Raw genomic sequence first — 14,264 nt, 5'->3', positions numbered from 1 at the left:
GGGCTAACACTTCTGGAGCTAGGTTTGAAACCTGCTCCCGGCCTGGTGAATTAAAGAAGGGTCTTGCAACCGTCTTCTAACTAGGTTCCAGGTACCCCGGCCTGTGCACGGTTTCGGGACCAGATCTCCACGGTCAGTACCGGCGGGTTCCAACCCTGTCCCAGTCACTCTGGATCTCCCGCGACCATACTCCTGTTACCTTTGGACACGGTCCACTGCTTGCCACCTAGCCAGTAGACCAGGGCCACTACCCTGGTTACCCTCCTTTAGGCACAGCCTTGACCTTGCACTGTCACTTCCACTCCTCTCCAACTTCAAACTTCATCTCCTGTGTTCCTGCCCCCGAATCCTCAAGACCCCTAGGTGGGTGCTCCCAATCTGCCGGGGGGGGGGGGGGGGGTTGGGTTTGGGTTGAAGGGGGGGGTAGGGTTCCCAATCCGCCTGGTCCAGCCCACTGGTATGTCCTTCCTACCCTGGGGGGGGGGGGGCTAGGATTTGGTGGCTGATGGAACCCAGTGTGGGATGGTGTTATGTGGGGTGTAGTATTTTTCTGTGACCACCTGGCGGCACCAGTGCATCACACTAACTTCAAACCTGTTTCTAATCGCCAAACATCTCAAACGCTTGGTTCACTCCAGTCTAATCTGCTGTCAGATTACTCTTTGACCCTCTACAATCTGATTTCTGCTTACGCTTTACTGAAACTGCTTTTACTAAAGTCTCTAATGATCTACTAACATCAAGACTGCAGTGCTAACCACTGAGCCACCGTGCCGCTACGAAAAACAATTTGATTAATTCCCAACAGCCACACTTAAGTGGGCCTTAGAAAAAAAAACAAAACAAAACATTTCTTTAGACTAGCCTACCACCTCACTGCCCTCATCTAATCTAGTCCCATTCTGACCTTTACAAAACTTTCTTCCAAATCTTGTCCCCTGGATCTTCTGGATGCATTCCTCTTCATGTATAAATCCTGGCTGGCCGGATCATGCAGCTGGTTTTGAATCCCATATTATACGGATGGCTGGACCATGTATGATAGACTCCCATCCCCCCACAATTTACCTTTTGTGCTGTGCCCATTTCCTCAGATTGTAAGTAGGGCCTTCATTCCTTTAGGTATCTGTTGAATTTTGTTATTCTGTAAATATCAGTCTGTATATGTCCCCTCTGAATTGTTAAGTGCTGCGGAATATGTTGGCGCCCCCATTGATCAGAGGAGAAACTGGACCAAGTCACACCAAGCTCAATATCTACAGTGGTGATATAACATGGACTGTGTTGCTCCATCTACTCTCTGGCTACAGTTGGGAAGGATTAGAGCAAAGACTCTCCCATTCATGGCAGTGCCAGAGGTAAATCTATAAAGACATTAACTTCATATATTGTCCCCTATAGAGAGAGTCATGATTAGCAGTGTTAAAAAAAAGAAAAAAAAAAAAACAAAACTAAATCTGTAAACAAACAATTTGTTAAAAAGGTGACCTTTATTTTACTACATTTAAATACATTCCCCCAGTAAACCACGCAGTAGATATTGAACACGTCATAAAAACAAACCAATGTTTCAGTTACATTGATTATTCTGCTCCCATTTTCCTTGGAAACTTGTAGCGTCCCTACACAATGTGGCACGGTCAACACCAACTGCAGTGTGCGGAGACTCCTCATAGATAAGGCAGTACGGTTGTGAATGTAACACATTTCCAGGAGGAATACCAGAACAGAATAATGCATAGATTTAAGAAAAACACTGGTTTACAGTTTCATACACAATGTAAAAACCCTGCTAAAGAAAAGAAAAAAAAAAAAAAGTTTTAAAAAAGAATAAAAGTTTCGCACAAGTTAAAATTGATGTGAAGTAAAATTAATTCCAACAGGAGCATCTTTGGGCTTTTGTAGATTGGGCTCCTGAAACAGGGCTGTCATATCCAATATTAGGGATTAAAACTGTTCTGCAGGTAGGGGAGGATTGGTGCAGAAAGTCACGCAGGAGTCCTCAGTCCGAGTGTCAGGACTGGAACGATACGACAGTGTTGATTTTATATATAAAGTAGGACCTGTTCCAATACACCCGGGTGAAGTAGTTCACATATGGCAAATAGTTAGTTTTAATTTCTTGGCAGAACCGTCCATATTCCAAGTAGGCAAAAATGTCCTCATCTTCAATCACCACCTATCAGAACAGAGAACATGTGAGTGAGCACAGCCTCAAAATGTAACTTTTGTAGCAAAATGGGAAAGAAAAAACGAAAACCCACAAATTTGTAACACTTACATGGCCATTTCCAATGTCCAGCAGATCTTTTACTCTGCAGTTGTTCATTTTAAACAGCTCATTGCAGATGGACTCTTCGAGCACCACGTAGCTGGCTTTGTAGGTGGTCAGGATCTTGTAGATGTCCTCTGCAGACCTCATACTATAGAGCTGATACATCTGGAAGAGAAAAATATTTAAAAAGTGATTGTTTTGTGAATATAAAGCTTTAATACAAAAGGTATAAAAATAGGGGAGAGGGGTCAACAATCCAAAATGGAGAGGTGCTCTGAAGGAACATCTTTTGAGGACTTGGCTGACCGTGCAATACAAATTCTCGTTTACTTAATGCTGGGTGGAGGAATGTGGCGCCCCTGACCTGGTCAGGCACCACTGAGTACTGCACCCATGCTGGGGACAGTACAATACAGGTAGTCCAGAAGGCTGACCGGGGTGTGGTACACAGGCGCATAGTGATCAGGTCTCACACATGTACCTATGAGAGGACCCCTGGGGATCCCAGGAGGGGGAAAAGCCTTCACCTCCACTGGAATAGTGGAGGGGGCCAAAAGCCTCCATCTCCTCTCAAGGGGTGTGGTAAGAGAATCTGGTTGCTAGGTGGCGTAGGCAGGCACAAAAAGGAAAAGAGAAGGAGGAGTAAACAGTCTAGAGTCTGAAGCAGAGTGTGGAGGAGTGAGGAGCAGGAAAGTGAAGCTCTGACAGGAGCAGCAGTGAAGGTCCCAGATGTGAGCCGGTTCAGAGCAGAGTCCAGGGAGCTCCGAGGAGAGCTGACCCCTTCCCCTGGGCTGCTGTAGTCTGACAGCGTCCGCGCAGTGGCTACCGACGGGGGAGAACGGTCAACTAGGAGTGCTACCCGAAACCCATCTCAGCTAGAGAGAAGAGCACGGAGTGGGAAGTAAGGAGACTGCTGGAGAGTACCAGGCCCAAACGGGCGGCAGATCCCGAAGCGGAGATAGATCCAGCTTTCTTTTGCTAAACCTGCCGGTGTGGGGCTCTCAAAGCCCACGCCACAACACCACAAAAGCCGCAGCCACAGTTAGGGCCCATAGGTCACAGGAGGCAAGCAGCTGGAGTGGCCTGGCCCAGGCGACAAGCACACGGCAAACGAAGGGGAGAGAGGCTTCAGCATCTTCCCTGGGTGACCCCCATAGGGACTCAAAGTCGGGGTTACCCCAAACCACCAAGGGCTAAGGAAGGCGAGTTAGTAGTCACCCTCACAAGTCAGCCTGAAGGACACCTGGTTCCCACTTGGTTCATCCCAGCTACGCCCGGGTTACTCACCCTATCAACTGTGAGTAAAAACCCTGAAAGACATCCTGCCTGTGTTGAGTCATTCTGCGCCTTGTGGTACTACGCACCTACACCGGGCCCTGGGGCTTGCCTCACTCTCAGGAGGCTATCCCAACTGACTGCACCCACCATCAGTCCCAGGCGACCCTCAACCTGCAGTGGCGGTCCCCACTGACCGCAATACTGAGAGTGGCGTCACGACAAGAAGAAGATCTCCTACCTGTGACCAGATCCAGCCGAGTGGAGTCCCTGAAGGTAATGCACCGACACAACACCTGTGGGGCTTCACAGATGCTTGCATCAAATCCTACAGTGGTGTGAGCAGTGGGTTCCTACCATGAACTTTATTAAATTGGCTGCAAGTAATCAACCATGGCCAGGCAGAGTTTTTAGCTCTAGCAGGTCCCCACCACTTTTATGTACCATTACTGACTATTCTCAGGGATCTGGTTCCCTCTAGTGGGCAAGACACTGAAATCAAATGTTGAGGAAAATAAGATTTATATAGCATCTCCCCTCAATCCTAGTCCATATGTGTTAAGTGCAATCTCGTATGCAGTGTGGGGGGGGGGGGGGGGGGGGGGGGAATAAGTAAATTCCTAGTTGTAGTCTAAGGTCTCCATACACCATAGTGTTGACTGATGTGTCAGCCCAACCATCTTGCCTGACCTTTCCACACACAGGAGCACTTTGTTTGCAAATGGCTTATGATCTTGAGAGGTGCTGCCAGATCTCTAGATAATGATCAGCAGCCTGGAATCAGGCAGGGTGGATCCTCAACAGCATCTATTCAGGGAGAGTTGGGTCTCCTCCTCATATGTAGGAGTGTGACTAGTGCCCTGCAGCCCCACTGAAGAAGTCAGTTATTTTGTGTATGGGAAAGGTTTATGTGTGCTCTTGTGACGCCCTGGACCCCCAGGGGTCACAGGTCACTACACACCACACACACCCCCACCCTAGTAAGGTACCATCAGTCAACAAAGACCTGATTGCCTCCCTCAGAGTCAGACAGGCACACCAGGTGGGCGGAGTCAGGCAGATAGACACGCCCCCCGAGGAGTCTGCTTGCCTGAGGCAGGATAGGCAGGAGGAGATTGAGTTAGGAGAGAGAAGAGAGGAGTTCAGTTCTGCGTGGGGCCTGGGTTGGAGCATAGCACCCCCGATCAGTCAGGCAGGCAGACTGTAGTGGCCGCCTGCAGGAGACTGGGAATACGACTGGTGGAACCGTAAGGGACCGGGACAGGGTAGTGGCCCGCCGGAACCGAACCGGGGAGCCAACTGGATACCGGAGCACCAGGCAGGGTACTCAGACCCCGAACTAGGCTATAAGCCACCACCATAGTCAAATTAACTGATTGCGGTCTGGACCTCAGGGGTTCATTCCCACCTAAGTCCCGATCGAAGGCAACAGCCCAACCCGTTAGGATAGGAGCCACCGCCAAAGGCTAGAGATCCACAGGACCAGCGTCTGCGGGCTCCTACGACACTTATACGCCGGGGAGCGGACTACCAGTGCCCAGGCACAGGAGTCAAGATTCACATACAGGTGCAGGAGAAAGGCGGACATTACCAACCTCACAGGAAAAGCTGCAGCCGGCTGCGGGCCCCGTTCATCACCCCCGTTTGGTTTACCGGCACCTCCAGTGTCTTGTATCAGAGCGAGTACACCAGTGCCCTCAGGCACCGCAACACCGCGCCCTGCACCCCGGGCCTCGCCTACCGGGCCCCAGGACCAACATCCCCTACCCACGGAGGGAGTCAACACCTAGCTGCGCCACTACACCGCTCCCGGGAGTCCCCGTACCTTCACCGCAGGGGTGGTGTCCACAATCACCACAACCCATGGGTGGCGTCACGAACTATCACCCCAAAACCAAATACCAGCATCCCCAGTGCGTAGCGCCAACCCCTCTTGCAGAGCGACGTGACCCCCGGGTCCATGAGAGGCTCGAGCCACCACCCGTAGAACGCGAGCACGGATCCGAGCGGCTCGGCGGCCGCAGCAGAGGCCGCGGGGCGGTACACTTTCGGGTGCACAGTTTTCAGGCACCACTAGGTATCACTGTTCTCTAGTCCTTGCGGTTGGGATGGAGAACAGGGCTGAACAGTTAAAAGGTTAAATCCACCCAGCATCAGTGAGCTGATGTGGCGCCCCAGCGGTCTGGTTGCCACAGTAGTGTTGTCTCACAAAGGTCAATAGTAAGCCTGAAATCAAGGGGGGGGGGTGGAGTTGCTGGTCCCCTTGGCCAGTAATTACGTGGGAGAGGAGTTAGTGAGTAGAACCAGTTTGAACCAGTCAGTTCTAGTCAGAGTGAGTTTTCAGTCCGAGAGAAAAGTGACAGTTGAAAGCAGACGACTGAGGGGAGAGGAGCTTGAGTGAGGAGCTGGAGTAGTGCGGACATGCGAGCTGGGGTCTGGGGCTAAGATAGCTCAGCCCAGAAAAGCAAGGTCTGCAGAGAGGCACAGGAGGAAGATTCTGGGGAGAGTGGAGCTGAACCGGCTCGCCTCAGAAGAAACGCCAAAAAACGGACATCAGAGTCCGTGGTTGCTAGGGTGTTTGAGGCCCAGTAACCGAATCCGAAGGGCAGGAGGACTGCAGGTTTCCTGACCCCCAAACAACCCGAAGGTACAGCCGCACATCAGGGACTCCGAGTCATTGCCAGCAGAGCGGCACCAGTGAAGGCCCGCGCAGCCTACCATACGCGTAACAGGTAGTACCACAAAGTCCCAGCAGAGAGGGCCTCCGTTGGACTAACGTAGCAGGGTCCTGTAGAAGAGAGGAAAGGTGTAGGGAGAAGGCCTCAATACTCAACTAGCCAGGGAGACACCCCCCAACTGCTTCCAGGCCAACCGGATCGCTACCACCAGCTGTACCTGTCTCCCAGGACTTCACCGGTTGTTGCAGAATAAAAGGAAGGAGGAAACGAAACGGCTGTGATGGTCCGTTATTATCCGTATTCCGACCCTGCACCCTGAAGTTCACCGGGTTCCCAAAATAGACTTTGCAACAGTGTACCGGGGTTTCTCCACTTGTGAGGAGCAAGATCACCTCAGCTGCGCCATCACCAACTACCCTGGGGAACCCGCAGCGCAGCGGCCGCCCACATAGCTGCAGAAACCACAGGTGGCGTCACGCCACCGCTACCACCACCACCACCACCACCAGGCCTGCCATAGACTACTCCGGTGGCTGGGTCGGAGCCCAGTCACCATTGGCAAGGAGGCAGACGGTGGTGGCCGCCTGCAAGAGACCTGGAAGACGACTGGTGGAACCGTAAGGGACTGGGACAGGGTAGTGGCCCGCCGGAACCGAACCAGGGAGCCAACTGGATACCGGAGGAGCACCAGTCAGGGTACTCAGACCCAGTACAAAGCCCTGAACCGATAGGAGGGTCGAGTCAAATCAACTGATTGCGGGCTGGACTCAAGGACCTACCCCACACAAGTCCCTTTAGAAGACAACAGCCCAACCATACAGGGTAAAGCTACCGCCAAGGCATAGAGACCCAAAGGGCCAGCGTCTGTGGGCAAACGGGCTCCTCCGGCATATACCAGTCGGGGAGCGGACTACCGGTGTCTAGGCACAGGAGTCAAAACATTTACACACAGAGGTGCAGGAGAAAGGCGGAAATCACCAACATAGTCTGGAAGAAGCTGCAGCCGGCTGCGGGCTCCGTTCATCACTCCGTTTGGTTTACCAGAGACTCCAGTGTCTTGTGTCAGAGTGAGTACACCAGTGCCATCAGGCACCGCACCGCAACACTTCACCCCGGTCCGCGCCTACCAGGTCCCGGGACCAACACCCCCTACCCACGGAGGGGGTCAACACCTAGCTGCGCCATTACATCGCTCCTGGGAGCCCCATACCTTCACCGCAGCGGTGGTGTCCACAATCGCCACAACCCGTGGGTAGCGTCACGAACTATCATCCCAAATCAAACACCCAAATCCCTGCGTGTAGTGCCAACTCCCTTGCAGAGCGACGTGACCCCCAGGTCCATGAGAGGCTCGAGCCACCACCCGCAGTACGAGCACGGATCCGAGCGGCTCGGCAGTCGCAGCCGAACCCGCGGGGCGGTACAACAGTCCTGTAGTAGCTGGAGAGCAGTGTGCAGGAGGGAGTAGTGTGCAGGAAAATGTGAAATGAAACCAAACCGTAACGTTCAAGCTATGTGCTCCACAGAAACTGAGTTATTCAGTAAAGTAGTGTTTAAGGTTATCCTGGACTTTGAATTTGTCCTGGAGAGAAGCTGCGGTGTCCCTGGTTACACTGTGGATGTGGCAGGAGTGCAGCACCAAAGAGACGCTGCCTGGAAAATAGACGCTCAACTCTGCCCATGACTATGGCCCCCTGCCACCACACATACACCAAAAACTGTCGACTGAGTGTCAATACTGGTGGGTTTGAATGACAGTTTAGTATTTGTGGGCCTTAAAGTTTTTTAATGTAGTTGTAAGAGTGAAACCTGGAAAAATTCTACTTACATCTTCATTTCTCTTCATCAGCTCTTCATCATTGTAAACTGGTAAGCTGGTCACCATCCGTCCAGTGCAGAGTTTTATAGCTCCCATCAGTGCAGGGCTTCCAGCAAACACCGCTGTAGCAGGGGCCTGAGTCCTAAAGAAGGAGAGATGTGTCAGGTTCAGGAACTGCTTGGATGGGCTTGACCCATGTATGGAGTATAATGGAAGTCAGTGGGAAACTCGGAATAGTTTGAGGTTTTCTGTAAAGATACTGGAGACCACCATTAGCTTCAATTATACTCAGGTGCTTGAGTTGTGGCCATCCAAGTGTCTGTAGTGCTCGCTCATCACTTCTTCCCTGTTCTGGCTGCCAAGGAGTCACATGCAGACATGCCTTCAGTAGCTGGTGACTGGAATATCAAGTTCAGATGTACAGCACGTTACCAACTTACTTTATCCAGTTCATGACCTCCATTGTGTCAGACTCGTAGTGCTCCTCCATATCTGTCGATTCACCAACCATCTTGGGTGAGAACTGCAGAACACAAAGAAATGTGAGAAGACCTGATGGTCCCAAACAAGAGGGGCAACATAGAAAGCTTAGACTAACATTGCACACCATGCCTCTAGCAGTATGAGAAAAACCACAAGTCCTATTACATGGCTGGATAACAAGACTACTAGATCTGCAATTCACCCTGAAGTCAGAGGGCAACATCAATGCCAAAGATTAGGAATCTACGCAAAATAACGCATTCTCAGGAGCACTCTGCTCTTGCCTCTCAGCTTCCTAGGAAAGGAGGCAGTGCGCTCCTGAATGACTGCACAGATCTGACCAGTTGAATTCCTTAGATTGGAACTCCCAGTTTTCCCATACTGCAAGTTGATGAAGGCCTGCAGAGGAGGACTCAATCTGGCTGGATCTGCGCCTTCATGTTCTAGAGAAGAGTTCGAAAGTCCTTCACTTATTGCCCATGAAATTGGCCACTAATGACAAATTACATGAGGAGGTAGATTACGGCACCATGGTGCAGATTTACTTCCAGTAGAGCTGAGGAGGATTACCCCCCTCCCCCAGCACTTTTAGTCAGTGGTGAACAGTCATTTCAGAGATTGAATAATTTTGCTAGGATACATGTCAGTAGCAAGAAGACACCCCCCCCACCCCACACCCCCCAAATTCCCCATTAGAAAAAGAGAATTTTGGTTTACTTACCGTAAATTCTTTTTCTTATAGTTCCGTATTGGTAGACCCAGACCATGGGTGTTTAGCTTCTGCCTCCGGAGGACACACAAAGTACTACACTTAAAGTGTAGCTCCTCCCTCTGAGCTTATACACCCCCTGGAGAACCAGATCTAGCCAGTTTAGTGCAAAAGCTGAAGGAGAATAGCCACCCACAAATAAAAACAGAGCAAAAACCGGAACAACCGGAGACTGTCAACAACAGGCGGTGAAAACACGCGGAACAAGAAATTGCCAACAGGCAACAGGGAGGGAGCTGGGTCTCCCAATACGGAACTATAAGAAAAAGAATTTACGGTAAGTAAAGAAAAAATTCTTTTTCTTTATCGTTCCTATGGGAGACCCAGACCATGGGACGTCTCTAAGCAGTCCATGGGTGGGAATAAACAGAAAAACTAAGAAGTAGGCGGAGCCTAACTTCACAAATGGGCGACAGCCGCCTGAAGGATGCGTCTGCCCAAGCTCGCATCTGCCGAAGCATGAGCATGCACTTGGTAGTGCTTTGAAAAGGTATGTAGGCTAGTCCAAGTGGCAGCCTGACAGACTTGTTGAGCCGTAGCCTGGTGCCTGAAAGCCCAAGAGGCACCGACAGCTCTGGTCGAGTGTGCCTTGATCCCCGGCGGGGGAGGCACCTGAGAACACTGGTAGGCGTCCGAAATGGTCGACCTAATCCAACGGGCTAAGGTCGGCTTAGAAGCAGAGAGGCCCTTGTGCCGACCTGTGGTTAGCACAAAAAGAGGTGCACCGCCTAAGAGCAGCGGTGCGAGACAGATCCGGAGAGCACGCACCAGATCCAGAGTATGCAGCGCTTTTTCAAAGCGATGAACAGGAGCCGGACAAAAAGGAAGGTAGTGTAATGTCCTGGTTAAGGTGGAAAGGAGAGACCACCTTAGGAAGAAAGTCCGGAGTCTGACAGAGAACCACCTTGTCTTGATGAAAAACCAAAAAAGGTGACTCCGAAGAGATCGCAACCAAATCGGAGACTCTCCTGAGGGAAGTTATGGCCACTAGAAAGACCACTTTCTGTGAAAGACGAAACAAAGAAACCTCCCTAAGAGGCTCAAAGGGGGGTTTCTGCAAAACTGAGGACCAAGTTAAGGTACCAGGGATCCAAGGGCTGCCGGTAAGGCGGAATGATGTGAGACGCGCCCTGCATGAAGGTGCGGACCTGAGCCAGCCGGGCGAGACGCCGCTGGAACAGCACTGACAGAGCTGAGACTTGTCCCTTGTGAGAGTTGAGGGACAGTCCCAGCTGCAGACCGGACTGTAGAAAGGACAGAAGGGTCGGCAAGGAAAATGGCCAAGGAGGATGGCCGGAAGAGCGACACCAGGACAGGAAAACTTTTCCAAGTCCTGTGATAGATCTTGGCGGAGGAAGACTTACGGGCCCGAGTCATAGTGGAGATGACCTCAGGAGGAATACCAGAAGTCGTCTAAATCCAGGACTCCAGAGCCACGCCGTCAATTTGAGAGCCGCAGAATTCAGGCGGAAAAACGGACCTTGTGAGAGAAGGTCTGGACGGTCCGGAAGATGCCATGGCACCTCTACGGACAGATGGAGCAGGTCTGGGTACCAAGCTCGCCTGGGCCAGTCCGGAGCAACGAGGATGACTCGACGGCCCTCCATTCTGATCTTGCGCAGGACTCTGGGCAAGAGAGCTAGAGGGGGAAAAACGTAGGACAAACGAAACTGGGACCAGTCTTGAACCAGAGCGTCCGCGGCGAATGCCTGAGGATCGTGGGAGCGAGCCACGTAAACGGGAACTTTTTTGTTGTGACGGGATGTCATTAGGTCCACGTCCGGAGTGCCCCATTTGCGGCAGATTGGCTGAAAAACTGCCGGGTGCAGGGATCACTCGCCACTGTCCACGGTTTGACGGCTGAGATAATCTGCCTCCCAGTTTTCCACGCCTGGGATGTGGACTGCGGATATGGTGGACTTGGAGTCCTCCGCCCATTGAAGGATGCGTTGTAACTCCAACATTGCCAGGCGGCTGCGTGTCCCACCTTGGTGATTGATGTAGGCAACCGCTGTCGCGTTGTCCGACTGGACTCTGATGTGCCTGCCCGCCAGCAGATGGTGAAAAGCTAGGAGAGCCAGAAGCACGGCTCTGGTTTACAGCACATTGATCGAAAAGGCTGACTCTGACGGAGTCCAAGTGCCCTGCGCTAGTTGGTGGAGACATACCGCTCCTCAGCCGGATAGACTGGCATCCGTGGTGAGGATCACCCAGGACGGGGCCAGAAAGGAGCGCCCCTGGGACAGAGAGAGGGGCCGAAGCCACCACTGAAGAGAGCTCCTGGTCTGTGGCGACAGAGCCACTAACCTGTGCAAGGAGGAAGGCCGCTTGTCCCAACAGCGGAGAATGTCCAGCTGCAGGGGACGCAGATGGAACTGGGCAAAGGGAACAGCCTCCATTGACGCCACCATTTGACCCAGCACCTGCATCAGGCGCCTGAGGGAATAACGGCAGGGCCTCAGCAGAGAGCGCACCGCCAGTTGGAGAGACTGCTGTTTGATTAAGGGCAACTTCACAAGTGCCGGCAAAGTCTCGAACTGCATCCCTAGGTACGCGAGACTCTGGGTCGGAGTCAGAGTGGATTTGGGAAGGTTGACAAGCCACCCGAATTGGGCTAGAGTGGCGAGAGTGAGCGAGACACTCCGTTGACAGTCCACGCTGGATGAAGCCTTGACTAGAAGGTCGTCCAGGTAAGGGATCACTGCCAACCCCTGTAGGTGCAGGACCGCAATCACTGCTGCCATGACCTTGGTGAATACTCGAGGGGCCGTGGCTAACCCGAAGGGGAGAGCCACGAATTGGAAATGTTCCTCTCCGATTGCAAAACGTAGCCAACGCTGGTGTGAAACTGCAATTGGCACATGCAGATAGGCATCTCTGATGTCGATGGATGCCAGGAAATCTCCTTGGGTCATTGAGGCAATGACTGATCGCAGAGACTCCATGCGAAAATGCCGCACCTGAACATGCTTGTTGAGAAGCTTGAGATCGAGGATGGGCCGGAAAGGATCAGTCCTTTTTGGGGACTAGGAAGAGATTTGAGTAAAAACCTCTGAACCGTTCCCGGGCGGGAACCGGTACAATTACTCCGTTGGCCTGCAAGGATGCCACGGCCTGTGAGAAGGCGGCGACCTTGGAGCAGGGGGAGTTGAGAGAAAAAAAATCTGTTTGGCGGGCTGGAAGAGAATTCTATCCTGTAGCCGTGGGAGATGATATCCCTCACCCACTGATCGGAGACGTGTTGAAACCACGTGTCGCCAAAGTGGGAGAGCCTGCCACCGAGTAAGGACGTTGCTGGCACGGACAGATAGTCACGAGGAGGCTGCCTTAGCGGCAGCACCTCCTGCGGTCTTTTGTGGACGCGCTTTTGGGCGCCAGTTGGATTTCTGGTCCTTGGCTGAGTTAGTGGACGAGGCCGAGGGCTTAGAGGACCAGTTGGAGGAACGAAAGGAACGAAACCTCGACTGATTCCTGCCCTGGACAGGTTTCCTGGTTTTGGTTTGTGGCATGGAAGTACTCTTCCCGCCAGTAGCTTCCTTAATAATTTCATCCAGCTGTTCCCCGAACAGCTGGGACCCAGCAAAAGGGAGTCCAGCAAGGTACTTCTTTGAAGAAGCATCTGCCTTCCACTCTCGAAGCCACAAGATTCTGCGGACAGCGAGGGAATTAGCCGAAGCCACCGCAGTGCGGTGAGAAGCCTCCAGCATGGCAGACATGGCATAGGATGAAAAAGCTGACGCTTGGGAAGTTAAGGTAACCATTTCGGGCATAGATTCCCTGGTGAGGGAATGCATCCCCTCTAGAGAAGCAGAGATGGCTTTGAGAGCCCACACTGCTGCAAAAGTCGAAGAGAACGAAGCCCCCGCCGCTTCATATACGGATTTGGCCAGAAGGTCAATCTGGCGATCAGTGGAATCCTTAAGAGAGGTGCCATCAGCCACCGATACAACGGTCCGGGCTGAGAGTCTAGACACCGGGGGGGGGTCTACCTTTGGGGAATGAGCCCACTCCTTGACCACCTCAGGTGGAAAGGGAAAGCGGTCATCAGAACCACGCTTTGGGAAGCGTTTGTCAGGACAGGCTCTGGGCTTGGTCACAGCGGCCTGAAAACTGGAGTGGCTAAAGAACACACTCTTTACTCTCTTTGGCAGAAAAGCACCAGTTTACCTCGCCTGAGAGGGTTGCTCCTCTGATACTGGCGGATTGAGATCCAGTACAGAATTAATGGACGCAATCAAATCACTAACATCTGAGTCACTTTCGGACAGATCAATGGGGTACATGGAGTTAACCTCCGAGCCCCCCGTAAAGACATCCTCCTCGTCCTGCGAGTCAGCTTGAATCAGAGCCGCGGGACGAGGAAGGAGAGGGAACCCTGCGTCTCTTCTTAGAAGGACAGGGTCTGGGACCAGATGATGAATCCTCTGTGAGGTCCGGTCCTAAGAGACCCCTAGCAGCAGAGGCACCCTGTGAAAGGGGCTGATGCATGTTCAGCAAAGTCCTGGACAGAAGTCCCATGGAGTCCGCAAAAGACTCGGAGATAGACCTAGAAAAGGATTCTACCCAAGCCAGGGGTTCAGCCACAGGAGCAGGAGCAGCCTGAGAGACCACTGGGGGTGAGACTCCAGGCTGAGGCACCGCCAGGTTAGAGCAGGCATCACAATGTGGTAATATGCTCGGTTCAGGCAGCAGGAGCTTACATGCAGTGCATACTGAATACAGCTTTGGAGCCTTGCTCCTCGTGTGAGACATGCTGCTGGAGTGGGGGCTCTGCCAGAGAATGAACCCCAGAGAGTATAATCAGAGGTCCACAACCGGAGACCGGTTGTGGCTTACCAGACCGCTGGAGCGGTGTTGTGTGCCCTCCAGATCCCAAAGCCCGGACCCCCAAGCACAGCAACTCAGCAGAGATGCTGCAGACCAGCGCTGCAATGCAGAGAGAACGCTGAGAAAATGGCCGCCGGA

At 52.5% G+C, this 14,264-nt stretch overlaps 1 protein-coding gene across 1 annotated transcript in view; it reads right to left on the bottom strand.

Annotated features, from left to right (window-relative positions):
• Window positions 1-1,520: 1,520 nt before the first annotated feature.
• The window catches only part of LOC142243820 (putative C-mannosyltransferase DPY19L4), a 62,647-nt gene continuing 49,903 nt past the window's right edge, over window positions 1,521-14,264 (bottom strand). The window contains exons 13-16 of the mRNA XM_075316024.1: window positions 8,488-8,570; window positions 8,057-8,189; window positions 2,282-2,440; window positions 1,521-2,179 (exon numbers count right to left, since the gene is read on the bottom strand). Coding sequence (XP_075172139.1) covers window positions 2,015-2,179; window positions 2,282-2,440; window positions 8,057-8,189; window positions 8,488-8,570 — 540 coding nt within the window. The 3' untranslated portion in view covers window positions 1,521-2,014. The remainder of the gene's footprint in view (window positions 2,180-2,281; window positions 2,441-8,056; window positions 8,190-8,487; window positions 8,571-14,264) is intronic.

The sequence above is a fragment of the Anomaloglossus baeobatrachus genome, chromosome 6 (genome assembly GCF_048569485.1).
Source record: "Anomaloglossus baeobatrachus isolate aAnoBae1 chromosome 6, aAnoBae1.hap1, whole genome shotgun sequence".
In the NCBI taxonomy this organism is placed as follows: domain Eukaryota; kingdom Metazoa; phylum Chordata; class Amphibia; order Anura; family Aromobatidae; genus Anomaloglossus; species Anomaloglossus baeobatrachus.
Note: the sequence above shows the minus strand (reverse complement) of the source record. Positions and strands in the feature narration are given on the sequence as shown.